At 41.2% G+C, this 21,366-nt stretch overlaps 1 protein-coding gene across 1 annotated transcript; it reads left to right on the forward strand.

Moving 5' to 3' along the window:
• Nucleotides 1–12,580: 12,580 nt before the first annotated feature.
• On the forward strand, nucleotides 12,581–12,985 carry LOC142167377 (uncharacterized). Its single transcript, XM_075227542.1, has one exon. The coding sequence runs from the start codon at nucleotides 12,581–12,583 to the stop codon at nucleotides 12,983–12,985; it is 405 nt and encodes a 134-aa protein (XP_075083643.1).
• Nucleotides 12,986–21,366: the final 8,381 nt, after the last annotated feature.

Here is a 21,366-nt window from a genome sequence, read left to right on the forward strand (position 1 = left end):
ACTGATATTGATATAGAGATTATCTTTTTTTGGGCTTAGCACATTGATTCATCTTGCTTGTTCATAAGATATTTTTCACTCAGTTTGGTTTGTATTTCATTCTTTATACAATCAATACTCAACATATTTTCCAATTTGTGCCAAGTTATACTACGTACCCTTAAAACTACGTATAAATTCAACTCTATCCATTTTTCGGGTAAACAGTTTGGTGTCCACCGTGAGGCTAAGGATAACAGTGGTTGTTTGGTACGAATCTCTACAAAACACACCATTTTACGCTTACTCTCGGAAGTATCTTTTATTTTTCACGTTAGAAACAACGATTTCTCAATTAATGGCCCTACCTATCGACAAAGAAACCGCCCTTCAAGATGAGAACAACAACTTAACCCCCGGAGGTGGAAGGCCACTTGTCGATCCCGTGGGAGCTCGGGTCGAAGAGCCAATAATTGTTAATTCACATGCGGCCATCGAGGCAAACCAACGTTTCGACCTTGAAAATAGCATTCACGGCTGAACTCGGTCTACAACTCGAAATACCCAAAATGCTGAGGAAAACGGAATCAGCTTGCGTATGATTTTTGAAATATTGCAAGCTCAACAAGTAGCAATAGCCAGTTGCAAAGCCAAACCCAGGCACCAACCAGACTCGAGCCCAGTCCACCCCAAGACGTCACCCACAAAATGGGGCCAGACATAATAAGGTCAAATGAGCAAGAATAGGGGACCAATCCCGAAATCGTTAAGATGTTCGAAGAACTAACAAAAAGAATAGAGTTAGGAGAAAGGAGGATCGAAGCAAACGACAAAAAAGTAGAAATGTATGACTCTAGGGTTGATCAGATCCCGGGGGCACCTCCGATATTGAAAGGCTTAGATTCCAAAAAAATTGTACAAAAGCCTTTCCCCCCGAGCGCGGATCCTAAACCAATCCCAAAGAAGTTTCGCATGTACGAAATTCCTAAGTATAATGGAACAACCGACCCCAACGAACATGTCACCTCTTACACATGTGCTATCAAAGGGAAAGATCTAGAGGACGATGATCGAATCTGTATTATTGAAAAGTTTCGGTGAAACCCTATCAAAGGGAGAAATGATATGGTATCATAATTTGCCATCTAACTCTATCGATTCCTTTGCTATGCTTGCATATTCTTTCGTAAAAGCACACGTCGGAGCCATAAAGGTCGAGACAAGGAAGTCGGACTTTTTCAAGGTAAGACAGAAGGACAACGAGATGCTGAGAGAGTTCGTATCTCGTTTCCAAATGGAATGAATGGATTTACCACCAGTCACTGACGATTGGGCTGTACAAGCTTTCACTCAAGGACTGAACGAGGGGAGCTCGATGGCTTCACAACAGTTGAAACAGAACTTGATCGAGTACCCGGCTATTACTTGGGCCTATGTACACAATCGATATCAATCGAAGATTAGAGTTGAAGGCGACCAGTTGGGGTCTAGGTCCATTATTAAAAGGGATATTGACCGAGAACCGAGGTCGAACAAGGATCGATATCGACCATATAATGGAGATCGTAGGGGTAGCGATCCTTCACATAACCCCATACGAGGCGAAAGGAGAAGTGATCGAGGCCAAGGGTCTCGGGGGCTGATGAACAGGAATGGGTTCGAGAGGCATACCGGACCTAAGGAAGCACCACGATTATCAGAGTATAACTTCAACATTGATGCATCCGCCATCGTGTCAGCTATCGGACGCATGAAAGATACTAAATGGCCTCGACCACTGCAGACCGATCCTGCCCAGAGGAATCCCAATCAAATGTGCGAATATCATGGCACGCATGGTCACAGAACGGAAGAATGCAGGCAACTGAGAGAAGAGGTGGCCCGGTTATTCAGTAAAGGGCACCTTCGAGAAATTTTAAATGACGGGGCCAAAAACCATTTCAAAGACAGGAATTTCAGTAGGAAGAATGAACAGGAAGAGACACAACACATGATCCACATGATCATCGGTGGGATCGATATCCCTCAGGGACCCTAGGGGCCGGTGCTGAAACGCACTAAGATGTTGTTTACAAGAGAGAAGCGACCTTTAACTCAGGGTTACGCACCCATAGGAACCATGTCCTTTAATGATAAAGATGCAGAAGGAGTCATGCAACCTCACAATGATGCGCTGGTATTATCTGTACTTATGAATAAAACTCAAGTTAAACGTGTGTTAATTGATCCAGGTAGCTCGACAACCATTATTAGATCGAAGGTTGTAGAGCAACTCGGTCTACAGGACCAGGTCATACCTGCAACCTTGGTTCAAACGGATTCAATATGGCATGTGAAACTACTAGGGGATAAATAATCCTGCCAGTTAACGTGGCCGGGACCATCCAAGAAATGAAGTTCCACGTGATCGAAGGCGATATGAGATACAACGCCCTGTTCGGAAGACCGTGGATCCACAATATGAGGGTTGTACCCTCGACCCTCCACCAAGTTTTGAAGTTCCCAACATCGGAGGGAATCAAAATGGTCTACGGGGAGCAACCGACCGCAAAAGAAATGTTTGTCGTCGATGAAGTGATTCCTATATCATCAGTATCATCAGCAAAATGATCGGATTCGAAGGGGGAACGGAATACCAAATAACAATCACAAACGTCAGCTTCGACCCAATTAGAGAATCAGAAGACTGACGAAGATGATGAACATGGGGTCCCACGATCCTTCGTGGTCCCCGATGATTCTGATGCTACCCAATCAACGGTCGGAGAACTGGAGCAAGTCATACTAATCGAATATCTGCCCGAACGAAGGGTATACCTGGAACGGGGTTAGATCCCGAGCTAAGAAAAAAGCTTATTCAATTTCTTATAGCTAACATAGACTATTTCGCTTGGTCCCATCTTGACATGACAGGGATCTCACCGGGAATCACCACTCATAAGCTAATCTTAGACCCAAAGTGCCACCCGGTAAAACAAAAAAGAAAGCCCCAGTCCAAGGTCAAACATGCCTTCATCAAGGACGAGGTAACCAAACTTCTTAAAATAGGGTCCATTCGGGAAGTAAGATATCCCAAATGGCTAGCAAATGTGGTGGTAGTCCCTAAAAAAGGGAACAAACTTAGAATATGTATAGATTATAAATACCTGAATAAAAGCATGCCTTAAGGATTCTTTTCCATTGCCTAATATCGATCGTATGATCAATGCCACGGCCGGCCTCGAGAGTCTCAGTTTTCTCGATGCCTATTCAGGGTACAACCAAATACAGATGAACCCAGAGGATCAGAAAAATACCTCGTTTATCACTAAGTACAGGACTTATTGTTATAATGTAATGCCATTCGGTCTAAAAAAAATGCTCGTGCAACTTATCAACGCCTAGTAAACCGAATGGAGGTTTATATTGATGACATGTTAGTTAAATCCCTGCGAGCAGAGGACCACTTAAAGAATTTGCAGGAAACTTTCGACATACTAAGGGAATACAATATGAAGCTCAATCAAGAAAAATATGCATTCGGGGTTTGCTCGGGCAAGTTTCTCGGTTTCATGGTATCCAATTGAGGAATCAAGATTAACCCCGAAAAAATAAAAGTAATCGAGGACATCACAATGGTTGATAATGTAAAGGCCGTACAAAGGCTAACGGGACGGATAGCCGCCTTGGGAAGATTCATTTTGAGATCCTCGGATATGAGCCACTGGTTTTTCTCTCTCCTTAAAAAGAAAAGCAATTTTGCATGGACTCCGGAATGTGAGCAGGCTTTGGAAGAGCTAAAACGGTATTTATCGAGCCCTCCATTGCTTCATACCCCGAAGGCAGACAGATATATTTATCTATATCTAGTTGTCTCGGAGAAAGCGGTAAGTGGAGTCCTAATTCGAGAAGAACGAGGTACGCAATTCCCTATTTATTATGTCAGTCGAACTTTAGGTGAAGCCGAAATTAGATATCCACACTTAGAAAAATTAGCGCTTGCTTTAATAAGTGCCTCTAGGAAACTAAAAACATATTTCCAGTGCCATCCGATACATGTTGTAACAACTTATCCTCTACGAAATATTTTACACAAACCTGAGCTTTCAGGTCGATTGGCCAAATGGGCCATAGAGATCGATGGGTACGACATCGAGTATCGACCTCGTATCGCTATCAAATCCCAAATCTTAGCGGACTTCGTGGATGATTTTACGCCGGCCTTCGTACCCGAGATTGAAAAAGAATTACTGATAAAATCGGGTACCTCTTCGGGAGTCTGGACCCTCTTTACGGATGGTGCCTCGAACACAAAGGGGTTCAGACAGGGCATCGTACTGAAATCGCCCACAGGTAATATAGTTAGACAGTCTATTAAAACTATAAAATTGACTAACAATGAGGTCGAGTATGAGGCCTTGATTGCAGGTCTCGTACTAGCCAGAAGTTTGGGGGCCGAGGTCAAGGAGGCTAAATGTGATTCCCTCATCGTGGTAAATCAAGTCAATGATACTTTTGAAGTTCGAGAAAATCGAATGCAGAGGTACTTGGATAAATTACAAGTAACTCTACATCGATTCAAAGAATGGACTTTGCAACATATACTTCGAGAGCAGAACAGTGAGGTCGACGCTCTTGCGAACTTAGGTTCGTCGGTCGAGGATGACAAACTCAACTCGAGGATTGTCGTGCAACTCATGAAATCGGTAATCGAAGAAGGTCATGCCGAGATAAAATCCACAAGTTTAACATGGGATTGGAGAAACAAATATATAGAGTACTTCAAGAATGGGAAACTTCCATCGGATCCAAAGAAATCGAGAGCTCTACGCATAAAAGCTGCACGATTCACCTTATCCAATGATGGAACGCTGTTTAGAAGGACATTCGATGATCCACTGGCAATATGTTTAGACCGGGAGATACTGACTACATCCTACGTGAGGTTCACGAGGGCACTTGTGGGAATCATTTCGGTGTCGATTCATTGGTCTACAAAATAATCAGAGCAGGATATTATTGGATCGATATGGACAAAGATGCAAGGGAGTTCATTAGAAAATGCGACAAATGTCAAAGACATGCGCCCATGATTCATCAACCCTGGGAGCTTCTCAACTCGGTCCTATCTCCTTGGCCTTTCATGAAATGGGGAATGGACATCGTCGGCCCCCTCCCATCGGCCCAAGGTAAGGCTCAGTTTATTTTGTTTATGACTGATTATTTCTCTAAATGGGTTGAAGCACAGGCTTTCGAGAAAGTCAGAGAAAAGGAGATTGTAGACTTCATTTGGGACCACATCATATGTCGGTTCGAGATGCCATCCGAGATTGTATGTGATAATGGAAAGCAATTCATCGGAAGCAAAGTAACTAAATTTTTTGAAGACCACAAAATCAAAAGTGTGAGACCCCAGGTGTTTCTCTCTTCTCTTACGTAATATACGTAACGTGGCATGGTTATATTAGGTATATATGATTGGATATAGCACATTGGGAGAATAAGACTGAAAATGTGTGGTAATATCAAGGAACTAAACTAAAGCTTTAAGTCAAAGGAATCCCTTAAACAAAGGTTCATGGTTAAAGAAATGGCTCGGGTAGCACCCCGCGCGTTCGGAAGGTTTAAGTTAACTTGCACCTGTGGGATAAGACTAAGAGTGTATAATATGCTAAGAATAATGTATTATGAGGTATTATAATATCACATTGGTCACATGTTAAGTTTTGGAGTCAAGCAAGTTGTGAAATAAAGGTTGGCAAAAGTTATCGTAAATTTCTCTAATACATTTTCTAAACTTTGGGTCAATTGTATTAGATCATTTATCCCAATATATAAAGAGTTATGGAACCCAAAATCTACCAAATCGAAGGTCTACGAGTCTAGTTTGCAACCAAAGAAATCTCACATCAAACCGACATTGGAGTAAAATGTTATGACTGTTTTACCGCAGACTATCCGGGCTGAAATCGGGTCGCGAACCGGGTCAGGTCAAACAAGTGGTATAAGTCGGAAAATCCGACTTTTAAGACCCCAAAACATTTCATCTTCGTCCCAAAACAGTGAGAAAGCTTAAGAGAGGGTTTCATGGTGTTCTTGAGTGATTAAGGTGCATTTTTAACGATTTCTATCGTTAAAGTTTGCCCCGTGCCTAGAAACGCAATCTCTATGCTTTGCAATCATTTTTCCCTTCTATTAGCTGTGTTTGGAGCTATTTTTGGAAGATAGGAAATTGTTGTTCTTGCTGGTTCTTCAGAATTTATACTTGGTTTGCCAAGGTAATCATCTTGGGACTCTTTTATGATCATTTTTACAAAGTTCTATGGGCGTTTCGTCAAGTTAGGGTCATATGGCAAATCTGCCGATTTAAACTCATTTATGAACTATTTATAGGTGCGTATAAGCTGCATATATATAGTGGTTTCGAAGCTTAGGATGTAAGGAACAACTTTCGTGAAGGAACTACAGGCATTCGGACGTTCGTTGGAGAGGTATGTTAAAGCTAAGCTTCGTCCTTCATTTTAGCATGAATTTTGGGAAATTCCTAAGACGCCAAATGTGATATTTTACTATTCTGTTGCTAGAAAGACCTTCTGTGAAAGGCATTGGTATCGTAGCTGAAGTATTTTCATGATGCTATTAGGTTGATATTCCACTCGTTCGGTTAAAAAGGGTATTCGATATCTATTTATGTCATTTTGTCGGCTTTCTTAAATATATGTCCATATATATGAATTCTTATTCGTCTTTGGGTTGTGTGACTTAAAAATAAAGGCATTTAGTATTTGTGATCAGTCCTTCTTCCTTGTTAAAGTGTATTTTAAAATCTCTAAAGTGACACGTCGATTTCAAAATTTTCAAATATAATTTTTATGTTTAAACTACTAAAATATTTGATTTTTTTTTTTTGAAATACTTTCTTTTACTAATTATCAAGAAATCAGGTATAAGGACTAAGTGAAGCACCTTAAGCTTTTTATGAACATATTCAGAGTTAAGTTATCTTTCTAAAAGTCGAGTTAAGTTTTCAAACTTATTGAAAAAGATATGATGTTCCACGAGACATTTGTATGTGATACGAAGGTGATTATGAGATTATGAGAATAAGAGTACCAATGAGCCAAGGTTGGCTAAGTTCTTGTTATGGCCTATTATGTGCACTCAAAGTTCATATCATACATGACATATTATGCATGGACTTCGAGCTATAATCGGAGGTAAGGGGCCTATTTGCCCGAAAGACTATATATATTGTACAGATGGTCACAGGTTGGCAATATGATACCGGTTAGCTACCGGGAGAGACCGCCATTGCTAGCATTTGGTTGGGTATGTCATGCATTTACATCAATATATATGTATTCATGACATACGATTACACGAGCATACCATGCATATTTTATTACTATGAGGTCGGATGTCGGCCATGGAGGCTATCAGAGTTTCAGTGTCAGGTGGTATCTTTATTACCTTTTTACATCAGCTATGTATGATTCTACTTTCTGCCTTACATACCAGTACATTTTTATTCGTACTGATGTCCCGTTGCCTGGGGACACTGCATTTTTGTTTCGTGCGTGCAGGTCCAGGTAGGGACTCTGATCGACCCCTCCGCTAGGATTTCGGGGTTCAGCTGTGAGTTGGTAAGCTCCACCTCTTCCTGGAGCTTTCATAGGATGGTTACTTTTGTTGTACAGTTTGGGTATAGTTGGGGCCTTATCCCGACAGTGCTTATGACACTCTTAGAGGCTATTGTGGACACAATATTCTAGGTTTCATTTTTGCTGCTTTCAGTCTCCAGCCCATAGGCTTGGCATGTATATATAGGTGTCTAGGCATGTATGTCTTCAGTCGCGGCCTCGTCGGCCAGCTAGTATTTTATTATTTTGGCTTGTTTACCTATGTTTATATGGCTTATTTTTATTCATGTCATAACCTTACGGTCCAGGCTTAGTATTTCAGATGTTGTGCTGCCCGATCTGTTGGGCCCCCAGTCTAGTTAGCTAGTATGTTTAGTGGCTAACTCGATCGAATACAGTATCGAGTGCCAGTCGTGCCTCCCCTAGTTTGGGGCGTGACAAACTTGGTATCAGAGCAGGTCGTATCCCAGGGAGTCCACAAGCCGTGTCTGGTAGAGTCTTGCTTATGGGTGTGTTGTGCACCACACTTATAATCAGGAGGCTATGAGGCATTTAGGAATAGTTACATTTCTTTCAATTAATAGATCGTGCTATAGAGCGAAGTTATAAGAACATATGAAATCTAAATCGTGCTTTGTGTTTCCTATCTAACAGGCTACCTACGCTCAGGAGATGGCACAACGAGAGGTAGGTATGGATCCGGGAGAAGGTACCAGTCATTCCCCACCGGGTCAGAGGGATAGATTTCCCTTAGAGGCTCACAGTGAGTCTCCAGTACCCCTAGTTTCAGCTTCCCCAACACTTGTTGGAGCCCAGGGAGATGCAGTACCCCCAGCCTCACCAGTTCCATTGGTACCTGAGGCAGCTAGAGACACAGGACCTCCAGCACCTATTGTTCCCCCATCAGAGACTGGGGAGCAGGGGATGAGGGAGGCTGTTCAGTTGCTGACTAGGATGGTTTCTATTCATGAGCGACAGCTAGAGTCAGGAGCAGATGCCCGGAGAGATCGGATAGGAAGCTCGACGGTACGAGAGTTTCTTCACTTGGCCCCTCCATTATTTACAGGATCAGTTCCACTGAGGATCCCCAGGACTTTATAGACCATATGTATAGAGTATTGAGGGTGATGCATGCCTCCGTCACCGAGGCTGTGGAGTTGGCTTCTTTTCGACTACGTGATGTAGCCGTCCTATGGTATGAGGCATGGGAGAGATCTAGAGGACCTGATGCTCCGCCAGCAGAGTGGGAGGACTTCTCTGAGGCTTTTTTAGCCCATTATTTGCCACGGGAGGTTCGGGAGGCCCGTCTTGACCAGTTTCTTAGCCTAAAGCAGGGGGATATGAGTGTGAGGGATTATAGCCATAAGTTTAATTCTTTGGCAAGGTATGCACCAGATATAGTACGTACCATGAGGGCTAGAGTTCATCATTATGTGGATGGTTTGGGGGATCATCTGATTAGAGACTGTAGGGTTGCATCCCTATCGGATGATGTAGATATTTCCCGCATACAGGCTTTCGCTCAGACTACAGAGGACCTTTCCCGTCGGATTCGTGATACTCGCAGGGATAGGGAGCAGAGTAAGAGGGCTCGTACTATAGGGTGGGTCTTATAGGGAGCCACGAGTTGATTTTAGGCCCCCACTCCATCGATATCCACCTCGGTCAGCAGGTAGTTTCCCACCACAGATGCAGGGCCAGCAGTTTGATCATTATATTCAGTCAGGACCGGGGCAGAGCTCAGGCCAGCCTGAGGGCCGTCGACAGGAACGTTCTGCACAGATGAGATAGCTTACTCCTCCATGTACTCAGTGCGGTAAGCTGCACACCGGGCAATGTAGACAGGGTTCGAGTGCATGTTTTCATTGTGGGCAGACAGGACATTATATTAGCCGGTGCCCGGGGTTAGGCAGAGGTACACCAGCTCAGCCTTCAGGATTCACAACAGCCTCTTCGCCCTCAGTCCGTGCTACCCAACCAGGTCCACAGTCTACTCAGGGCCGTGGTAGGGGGAGAGGTGGAGGAGATACCTCAGGTTCTAGTGGTGGCCAAAATCGCTTTTATGCACTCACAGGCCGACAGGATTCAGAGGCATCCCCAGATGTTGTCACAGGTATATTGACAATACATTCTCATGCCATTTATGCATTGATGGATCCCGGCTCTACATTTTCATATATTACTCCATTTATTGCTGGTAAGCTTGACATGAGATCTGAGTTGTTGCTACAGCCAGTTGAGGTGTCTATGCCAGTTGGCGACTCTATTGTAGCTAATCATGTCTATCGAGATTGTACAATGTTAATTAATAACCGTCCAACCTCTGTTGATTTATTTGAATTGGTTATGCTAGACTTCGATGTCATTATGGGTATGGATTGGTTGGCAGCTTGTTATGCTAATATTGATTGTCGTGCAAAGTTGGTCCGATTTCATTTTCCTGGTAAGCTTGTCCTTGAATGGAAAGGTAATGCAGCCACGCCCAAGGGTAAGTTTATTTCATACCTTAGGGCTCGGAAGTTTATTGCTAAACGTTGTATATACCATCTGGTTCATGTTAGGGATATAGATAAGGAGCCAACGACTCTTCAGTCGGTTCTTATTGTGAATGAATTCCCGACGGTATTCCCTGACGAGCTTCCAGGAATTCCCCCCGAAAGGGAAATCAATTTCGCTATAGATTTGCTTCCTGATGCGCAGCCTATACCCATTCCTCCCTACAGAATGGCTCCTGCAGAGCTAAGGGAATTGAAGGAACAACTGAAGGACTTGCTCGATAAAGGCTTTATTAGGCCAAGTACATCCCCATGGGGTGCTCCGATGCTCTTTGTTCGAAAGAAAGATAGGTCCTTGCGGATGTGCATTGACTACAGGCAACTAAATAAAGTCACTATCAAGAATAAGTATCCTCTTCCACGGATTGATGACTTGTTCGACCAGTTACAAGGTGCCAAATGCTTTTCGAAGATTGACTTGCGATCCGGTTATCATCAGTTACGAGTCAGGGATATTGATATCCCAAAAACAGCATTTAGGACGAGGTATGACCATTTTGAATTCCTTGTCATGTCTTTCGGGCTTACAAATGCCCCAGCAGCCTTTATGGATCTTATGAACCGGGTATTAAAACCATTCTTGGATGAATTTGTGATTGTGTTTATTGACGACATCCTGATATATTCGCGATCGGAAGCCGAGCATGCAGACCACTTGTGAGCTGTATTGCAGACTCTCCAGGACTACAGGTTATATGCTAAATTCTCTAAATGTAAATTTTGGCTAACTTCTGTATCTTTTCTTGGTCATGTTATTACCGGCGATGGTATCAAGGTTGATGGCCAAAAGATTAAAGCTGTGATGACTTGGCCGAGGCCCTTGAATCCGACAGAGGTTCGTAGCTTTTTAGGCTTGACAGGGTATTACCGAAGGTTTGTGGAGGGATTTTCCTCTATCTTTGCACCATTGACGAAACTGACACATAAGGGAGCTAAGTTTCAGTGGACTGAGGCATGTGAACAAAGTTTTCAGGAACTAAAGAAAAGGCTTACTACGGCACCTGTCTTGACTCTTCCGGATGGCACCGAGGGTTATGTTGTATATTGTGATGCCTCAAGAATTGGCCTAGGTTGTGTTCTTATGCAGCATGGTAAGGTTATCATGTACGCCTCCAGACAGTTGCGAAAACAAGAACAGAACTATCCTACGCACGATCTTGAGTTAGCCGCAGTTGTATTTGCCCTAAAGATTTGGCGGCATTATCTATATGGGGTTCATATTGATGTTTTCACCGACCACCAGAGCCTCCAGTATTTATTTAAACAGAGGGAGCTGAACCTACGACAAAGAAGATTTCTAGAATTACTAAAGGACTATGATGTTGATATTTTATATCATCCCGGCAAAGCTAATATTGTTGCTGATTCCCTTAGCCGGAAGTCCATGGGCAGTCTAAGCCATGTTGAAGCTGATAAGGTCAAGATGACCAAATATCTATGCCAGCTAGCTAGTTTGCAGGTGCATTTGGTAGATGCATAGGGTGGACGCACTCTCGTTCAGAATACGGCAAAATCTTCTTTTGTTACTGAAGTGAAAGAGCGACAACAGATCCTGAGCTTATAAAACTGAGGGAAAGTATTCCACAGCAGCGACAACCTTTATTTGAGCTAACTGGAGATGGAGTCCTTAGATACCAGGGCCGCTTATGTGTACCGTTAGTAGGAGAGCTCCGTGCCAAGATTCTTTCGGAGGCCCATTATTCTAGATATGCAGTTTATCCCGGAGCGACAAAGATGTATCGGGACCTTCGACAGATCTATTGGTGGAATGGAATGAAAAAAGATATCGCGGAGATGGTAGCCCAATGTCCTAACTGCCAGCAAGTTAAAGCCGAACATCAGAGGCCTGGAGGCCTAACTCAGCGTATTGAGCTTCCATTATGGAAATGGGACATGATAAATATGGACTTCATCACTGGTTTTCCTCGCACTCCACGGAGGTATGATTCTATTTGGGTAATTATTGATAGGCTTACAAAATCTGCTCATTTCCTGCCAGTCAGGACGACATATTTAGCCGAGGATTATGCCAAGCTTTACATTCGAGAGATTGTTCGCCTTCACGGTGTGCCATTATCTATTATCTCTGATCGAGGGGCTCAATTTACAGCATATTTTTGGAAATCTTTTCAGAAGGGTCTAGGCATGTAGGTAAATCTTAGCACCGCTTTTCATCCGCAAACTGATGGACATGCAGAGCGTACTATTCAGATAGTTGAGGATATGTTACGTGCTTGCGTGCTAGATTTTAAAGGAAGTTGGGATAATCATCTACCTCTTATTGAGTTTGCTTATAATAACAGCTTCCAAGCTAGTATTCAGATGGCTCCTTACGAAGCACTATACGGGCGGAAGTGTAGGTTGCCGATCGGTTGGTTCGAGGTCGGGGAAGTAGAGTTTCTAGGTCCTAACTTAGTCCAGCAAGCAATGGGAAAGGTAAAACTTATTAGAGACCGGCTGCGTACAGCACAAAGTCAGCAAAAGTCTTATGCAGATGTTCGACGACGAGACTTAGAGTTTGATGTAGAAGATTGGATTTTCCTGAAAGTATCACCTATGAAGGGCGTCATGCGATTTGGAAAGAAGGGGAAGCTCAGCCCTAGGTATGTTGGACCGTATAAGATTATTCGGAGGATTGGTAGGGTGGCGTACGAGCTTGATTTGCCTTTAGAATTGGAAGCAGTCCATCATGTGTTTCATGTATTTATGTTGCGGAAGTGCATTGGAGATCCTTCACGTATTACTTCCATTGAGGATATTCACATTGCTGAAGACTTATATTATGCAGAGGTACCCGTAGTTATTTTAGATCGGCAGGTAAGGAAGCTTTGAACTAAAGAAGTGGCTTCCGTGAAAGTGTTATGGCGAAATAACAACATCGAGGAAATGACCTGGGAAGCTAAGGAGGAAATGAGGAAGAAGTACCCCCACCTATTTACGACTTAAGGTGAGTCGCATTTAAATAATTGCCAATTATTTCTTTACAACAACTTAATTGGATTTTAAATGACTTGAAAGTGCAATTTAAATTTTTTTATTGCGAGATAGATATACGAAGCCTAGTAGTTGGAATCTTCAGAATTTGATTTATGCTTTGCAAATGTAACAAATATAGCCTCGCAAATAACGTATTAGCGGACAAGAAATGAAACCAAGGAATTGACTTTACCCATTCGCGGACGAATGTTCTTAAGGGGGGGAGACTGTGAGACCACAGGTGTTTCTCTCTTCTCTTACGTAATATACGTAACGTGGCGTGGTTATATTAGGTATATATGATTGGGTATAGCACATTGGGAGAATAAGACTGAAAATGTGTGGTAATATCAAGGAACTAAACTAAAGCTTTAAGTCAAAGGAATCCCTTAAACAAAGGTTCATGGTTAAAGAAATGGCTCGAGTAGCACCCCGCGCGTTCGGAAGGTTTAAGTTAACTTGCACCTGTGGGATAAGACTAAGAGTGTATAATATGCTAAGAATAATGTATTATGAGGTATTATAATATCACACTGGTCACATGTTAAGTTTTAGAGTCAAGCAAGTTGCGAAATAAAGGTCGGCAAAAGTTATCGTAAATTTCTCTAATAAATTTTCTAAACTTTGGGTCAAATGTATCAGATCATTTCTCCTAATATATAAAGAGTTATGGGACCCAAAACCTACCAAATCGAAGGTCTATGAGTCTAGTTTGCAACCAAAAAAATCTCACATCAAACCGACATTAGAGTAAAAGGTTATGACTATTTTACCGCGGACTGTCCGGGCTAAAATCGGGTCGCGAACCGGGTCGGGTCAAACAAGTGGTATAAGTCAGAGAATCCGACTTTTAAGACCCCAAAACATTTTATCTTCGTCCCAAAATAGTGAGAAAGCTTAATAGAGGGTTTCATGGTGTTCTTGAGTGATTAAGGTGCGTTTTTAACGATTTCTATCGTTAAAGTTTGCCCTCGTGCCTAGAAGCGCAATCTCTACGCTTTGCAATCGTTTTCCCCTTCTATTAGCTGTGTTTGGAGCTATTTTTGGAAGATAGAAAATTGTTGTTCTTTCTGGTTCTTAAGGATTTATACTTGGTTTACCAAGGTAATCATCTTGGGACTCTTTTATGATCGTTTTTACAAAGTTCTACGGGCGTTTCGTCAAGTTAGGGTCATATGACAAATCTGTCGATTTAAACTCATTTATGAACTGTTTATAGGTGCGTATAAGCTGCATATATATAGTGGTTTTGAATCTTAGGACGTAAGGAACAACTTTCGTGAAGGAACTACAGGCATTCGGACGTTCGTTGGAGAGGTTTGTTAAGGCTAAGCTTCGTCCTTCCTTTTAGCAAGAATTTTGGGAAATTCCTAAGACGCCAAATGTGATATTTTACTATTCTGTTGCTAGAAAGACCTTCTGTGAAAGGCATTGGTATCGTAGCTGAAGTATTTTCATGATGCTATTAGGTTGATATTCCACTCGTTCGGTTAAAAAGGGTATTAGACATCTATATATGTCATTTTGTCGGCTTTCTTAAATATATGTCCATATATATGAATTCTTATTCGTCTTTGGGTTGTGTGACTTAAAAATAAAGGCATTTAGTATTTGCGATCAGTCCTTCTTCCTTGTTAAAGTGTATTTTAAAATCTCTAAAGTGACACGTCGATTTCAAAATTTTCAAATATAATTTTTATGTTTAAACTACTAAAATATTTGATTTTTTTTTTGAAATACTTTCTTTTACTAATTATCAAGAAATCAGGTATAAGGACTAAGTGAAGCACCTTAAACTTTTTATGAACATATTCAGAGTTAAGTTATCTTTCTAAAAGTTGAGTTAAGTTTTCAAACTTATTAAAAAAGATATGAGGTTCCACGAGACATTTGTATGCGATACGAAGGTGATTATGAGATTATGAGAATAAGAGTACCAATGAGCCAAGGTTGGCTAAGTTCTTGTTATGGCCTATTATGTGCATTCAAAGTTCATATCATACATGACATATTATGCATGGACTTCGAGCTATAATCGGAGGTAAGGGGACTATTTGCCCAAAAGACTATATATATTATACAGATGGCCACAGGTTGACAATATGATACCGGTTAGCTACCGGGAGAGACCGCCATTGCTAGCATTTGGTTGGGTATGTCATGCATTTACATCAATATATATGTATTCACGACATACGATTACACGAGCATACCATGCATATTTTATTACTATGAGGTCGGATGTCGGCCATGGAGGCTATCAGAGTTTCAGTGTCAGGTGGTATCTTTATTACCTTTTTACATCAGTTATGTATGATTCTACTTTCTGCCTTACATACCAGTACATTTTTATTCGTACTGAAGTCCCGTTGCCTGGGGACACTGCATTTTTGTTTCGTGCGTGCAGGTCCAGGTAGGGACTCTGATCGACCCCTCCGCTAGGATTTCGGGGTTCAGCTGTGAGTTGGTAAGCTCCACCTCTTCCTGGAGCTTTCATAGGATGGTTACTTTTGTTGTACAGTTTGGGTATAGTTGGGGCCTTATCCCGACAGTGCTTATGACACTCTTAGAGGCTATTGTGGACACAATATTCTGGGTTTCTTTTTTGCTGCTTTCAGTCTCCAGCCCATAGGCTTGGCATGTATATATAGGTGTGTAGGCATGTATGTCTTCAGTCGCGGCCTCGTCGGCCAGCTAGTATTTTATTATTTTGGCTTGTCTACCTATGTTTATATGGCTTATTGTTATTCATGTCATAACCTTACGGTCCAGGCTTAGTATTTCAGATGTTGTGCTGCCCGATCTGTTGGGCCCCCAGTCTAGTTAGCTAGTATGTTTAGTGGCTAACTCGATCGAATACAGTATCGAGTGCCAGTCGTGCCTCCCCTAGTTTGGGGCGTGACAAAAAGGATCCTATTAATGCCTTATCATCCCAGCGGGAACGGACAGGCTGAATCGACCAACAAAACCATCATCCAAAATCTTAAGAAAAGATTAACCAACGCTAAAGGAAAATGGAGAGAAATACTACCCGAAGTTCTATGGGCATACCGCACAACATCGAAATCGAGTACCGGAGCGACACCATTCTCGTTGGCTTATGGCACCGAAGCTCTTATCCCGGTTGAGGTCGGATAACCTAGCATCAGGTTTCGATATGCAACATATGAGTCGAATAACGAGACGATGAACACGAGCCTAGAATTATTGGACAAAAAAAGAGAAGTGGCTCTTGTCCGATTAGCCGCCCAAAAACAGCGGATCGAAAGGTCTTATAATCGAAGAACTAATCTTCGATATTTTAAAATCGGGGACTTAGTTCTAAGGAAAGTCACCCTCAACACCCGAAATTCAAATGAAAGAAAACTAGGTCCGAATTGGGAAGGACCGTATCAGGTTCTCGAAATCGTCGGAAAAGGATCCTACAAGCTCGGTGTAATAAACGGCAAACAACTACCAAGGAATTGGAATGTGTCGCACCTAAAACGATACTATTGTTAAGGTACGACCCTCCTATGTTCATTTATATTTCGAAATTAACCCTTGCAGGTGTTCGATCAGAAACAAGGATGGATTATTCAACTCGAAGCCTTAGGCCTGAAAGCACGTGTTGCACTCTTTTTCCCTTAGACCAGTTTTGTTCCAAATGGATTTTTCGGCAAGGGTTTTAATGAGGAAACCATTGATCGTGCTATCTTAGAACAATTCAACAGTATCCGAGGCCTCTTTACAATCAACCTCGAATACTGCGGGGCATTACCCTCAAATATATAAGTTCAATTATCAAGTTCGATGCAAGTTACTTAATGACAACAGGGTTTCGATAGGAAAAATTGTAAGAGCCAAATGGTCAAAACGAACCATGCTCATGTAGTTTTCTCGATCCCTGGTACAAAACATAAACACATGTATAATTCCATAAAGAGAATTTTCTTCTTTACCGATATCTTATATCTCAGAATCCATCCTCTATTTCGCGATCTATTATCCATAAATCGGGGACTGCCAACCGAAACATCGACGAGATCAAAACCCCACATAAGCCTACAAGCTACATCACTTCGAGTTCGAGCAAACACTCATTCGATTATTAAGCCTAAGGGCTACTCTTACTTCGAGTTCGAGCAAACACTCACTCGACCATAAAGCCTATGGGCTACTCTTACTTCGAATTCGAGCAAACACTCACTCGACTATTAAGCCTACGGGCTACATCACTTCGAGGTCGAGCAAACACTCACTCGACTATAAAGCCTAAGGGCTACTCTTACTTCGAGTTCGAACAAGCACTCACTCGACCATAAAGCCTATGGGCTACATTACTTTGAGTTCGAGCAAACACTCACTCAGCTATTAAGCCTAAGGGCTACATTTCTTCGAGTTCGAGCAAACACCCACTTGACTATTAAGCCTAAGGGCTACATTTCTTCGAGTTCAAGCAATTACTCACTCGACTATTAAGCCCACGGGCTACATCACTTCGAGTTCGAGCAAAACTCTCACTCAACCATAAAGCCTACGGGCTACATTACTTCGAATTCGAGCAAACACTCACTAGACTATTAAGACTACGGGCTATATCACTTCGAGTTCGAGCAAACACTCACTCGACTATTAAGCCTAAGGGCCACTCTTACTTCGAGTTCGAGCAAGCACTCACTCGACCATAAAGCCTACGGGCTACATTACTTCGAGTTTGAGTAAACACTCGCTCGACTATTAAGCCTAAGGGCTATTCTTACTTTGAGTTTGAGCAAGCACTCACTCGACCATAAAGCCTACGGGCTACATTACTTCGAGTTCGAGCAAATACTCACTCGAATATTAAGCCTAAGGGCTACATTACTTCGAGTTCGAGCAAACACTCACTCGACTATTAAGCCTAAGGGCTACTCGTTGAGTTCAAGCAAGCAAACACTCGATCATAAAGCCTACGGGCTACATTACTTCGAGTTTGAGCAATCACTCACTCGACTATTAAGCCTACAGGCTACATCACTTCGAGTTCGAGCAAAACTCTCACTCAACCGTAAAGCCTACGGGCCACATTGCTTCGAGTTCGAGTTAAAACACATTTGACTGCTAAGCCTAAGGGATACTCTTACTTCGAGTAAGAGCAATTACTCACTCTACTATAAAGCCTAAAGACTACTTTTACTTCGAGTTCGAGAAACCAAATACACTAAACTATTAAGCCTAAGGGCTACTTTTTATTTTAAGTTTGAACAAACGCTCGCTCGGTTATAAAGGCTACAAGGTCCGACTTCGATCAAATTGCCTAAGGCCTCGAACTTATGAAAACTTTCATAAGGCATAAACGAAACAAAATCTTCATAAGGTAGAGAATAAAACATAGACAAGTCGGGAAATGAAAAGATCTTTATATATATATAAAGAGTATTTACAACGTCCGATCAGGACCCTACACTTTTTTGTCAAAATGGAAAAAACCTAAGTTTCCTGGATATCTCCGGGGGCAGTCTCTTCTCCATCGGGCTCCTCCCCGCTCTCAGACCCACTCCCGCTCCCATTATCATCATCATCGGAAGTCAAGTCTCCAGCATCGGCTTCAAGCTCTTTAGCCCTTTTATCTCTTCGGTAAGATCAAAACCTTGAGCATGGATCTCCTCGAGAGTTTCCCTCCGAAATTGGTATTGGCCGAGTTCAGCGACCCAATATGCTCGAGTTTGAGCGGTCTCGACTGCCTTTTTCGCTTGTATTTGAACGCATCGTCTGACACGCATTTAATGCCTTGGTAACTGAACTGACGGGACATCTATCACGTACGTCATGGTCGGGCTCGATGCAAACGTCAGTATATATCTAGTCATACCATTGGAAAATCATGTCGTTTCTCGCCGCATTCTTCCCGAGAAACGAGGAGACTATCTGTTTCGTATGATTAGTCAAGATTAGAACATAATGGACCGATGGTCATCTTCATAATATCTAGATAGGATCTGAATCTAGGTTACCAAGCTCGAAGTTCTGGGACCGATCAAGTACCGAGCTCGAGTCCAAATCGAACTATGAGGTGAAGCGGTGTCATCGAGCTCAAGAGCCAGAGACCAACCAATATCAAGCCCGATTCGATACCGAGCCACGAGTCAATATCGAGCTCTAAATCTGAAAATCAACTAATACCAAATCCGACCAAAATCGAGCCAAAAGACAAGAACCATTACAGCCGCACTAAGGGAGAGAATCTCTGCGGGAATTAGGGAAAAGCTAATCTATTATGGGATCCCCACTATGTATTTTTAATTATATCTAAAGTAGGATTTCTCCACTATAAGAGGGATAACTACTATTTCTGTAGGGCATCGAACATTGAAGGCATTCTTACACTCTCATATTATTCACAAGAAAACATACTGATATTGATATAAAGATTATCCTTTTTTGGGCTTAGCACATTGATTCATCTTGCTTGTTCATAAAATATTTTTCATTCAGTTTGGTTTGTATTTCATTATTTATACAGTCAGTACTTAATATATTTCTACTTATTTTTCAATTTGTGTCAAGTTATACCATGTACCCTTAAAACTACGTATAAATTCAACTATATCCATTTTTCGGGTAAACAGGTTATAATACCATAAATTCGTAATCGAATAGGCGATTTCAGATATATTTAGGCCATTGCCCTGCTTAACTTAAGCGATTCTACATTAATAATGTTAGGGAAAAAATCTTTAAATCTACTTTCTAGAATTTGCATAAGTACAAAAAAGAAAGCCCGTGGTAGTGGGAACTAGAATTTGCTTATTATACATTACATTTTAGACGTGGCATATAAATCGAAACTAAATGCGACCTATGAAATGGATTTGGTGAATGTGGTTTATAAATTGCAGTTCTTAAATGCGATTTATAAATCGCATGCCACAATTACGACTTATAAATCGCATTAACCAAAATCCGAACTTATTTCCAATGCATAAAGGATTAGGTAAAGAACAAATAATTCAACATCTACAAAGAATTATGAAAATGATTTGGAATTGGCGAGAGGCGAGGCGAAAGCCCTAGGGGCAAGGGCGTAAGTGCTAGCTAACTTTGATTATTGTGTGTGTAACATTGACCGCAAATTCGAGTTATAGGAATTACTTCGATGGTTCAAGTAAACCATTAGCTTCTTCAACAGATCCACTTCTGCACTAAAACCTGAAATAAAAAAAAATAAAAAAATAAAAAATAAAAAAAAAAGTGATAATGGGGTCGCACACACTTGCATAAATTCTTGCATACGTCATTGGTTAAAACATTTGTTTTTATCCATGTAATATTTGAAATTCACTTATCCAACTGATGTAGATTTACTTCCCATAGGATATGAATAATTCCTTTTTCACTTTCCAGTGTCTGCATATTTTGTACATCTGAAGCAAAAACCACCCAACAAGATCCAAAATTTGTGGGGCAATCCAACTAGAAAAATTGATTTACAACATAATTTGTGTCTGCACAGCCACTAGTTGTTTCCAATTCCGCCTAAACTATAGGTAATTTCCCTTCTTCTTTTTTTTAAAATTTTGTTCCAAATAATTACTCGAGTAGATTTCTTATTCTCCTCGACAAAGATGTCCCTTAAATTTGAAGTAAGTCTAAAATGATCCCTGGAATATATATTTGATGAATTTTGATCATCTAAGTTTTTCAAAAGTAAGCACTTTGGTCTTCGTAAAAAATTTAGCAAACGTTAGTTGTTAGATTTAACGAGAATTGTGAAAAAAAAACTATTTAATGGGAACTCACATTTGGAGTTTTTTTTTTTTTTTTTTTTTTTTTGTAGTTTGTACTCTTTTAATATATTTTTGATGTATGGTGCAGTCTTTTAGGTGCAATTTCTATTGTTTTGGAATATTTATGATATCTGATGTAGTTTTTTTATGTTGCAATGGATTCAATGGAACTTCCTTGTTGTTTTTGGTTAATTTTTTTTCCCCACAGTTTTAGTTAATCTAATAGCGAGAGTTTGTTAAATATTTAATGGAGACCAAAAGTATTCGATTTTGACAAATTTAAATGACCAAAACTATTCACAAGTATATTAAGGGACTATTTCAAACATATTCCAAACATAAGGGACCATTTATCAATATTTTCTCGTTGATTTAATTTCATCTTCTCTCCTCTAAAATATATATATACATGATCAAGTTTTCCAATTCCTCAATCTAATAACACATCTCCTAAAAAGAGCTGGCAAATTTAATATTTTGATCAAGAAA

This window comes from Nicotiana tabacum, chromosome 12, assembly GCF_000715075.1.
Source record: "Nicotiana tabacum cultivar K326 chromosome 12, ASM71507v2, whole genome shotgun sequence".
Classification (NCBI taxonomy): domain Eukaryota; kingdom Viridiplantae; phylum Streptophyta; class Magnoliopsida; order Solanales; family Solanaceae; genus Nicotiana; species Nicotiana tabacum.

What these genes read in the sequence shown, in the direction of transcription:
- LOC142167377 (XM_075227542.1), top strand. Translation starts at nt 12,581, where the DNA reads ATGGGAAAGGTAAAACTTATTAGAGACCGGCTGCGTACAGCACAAAGT.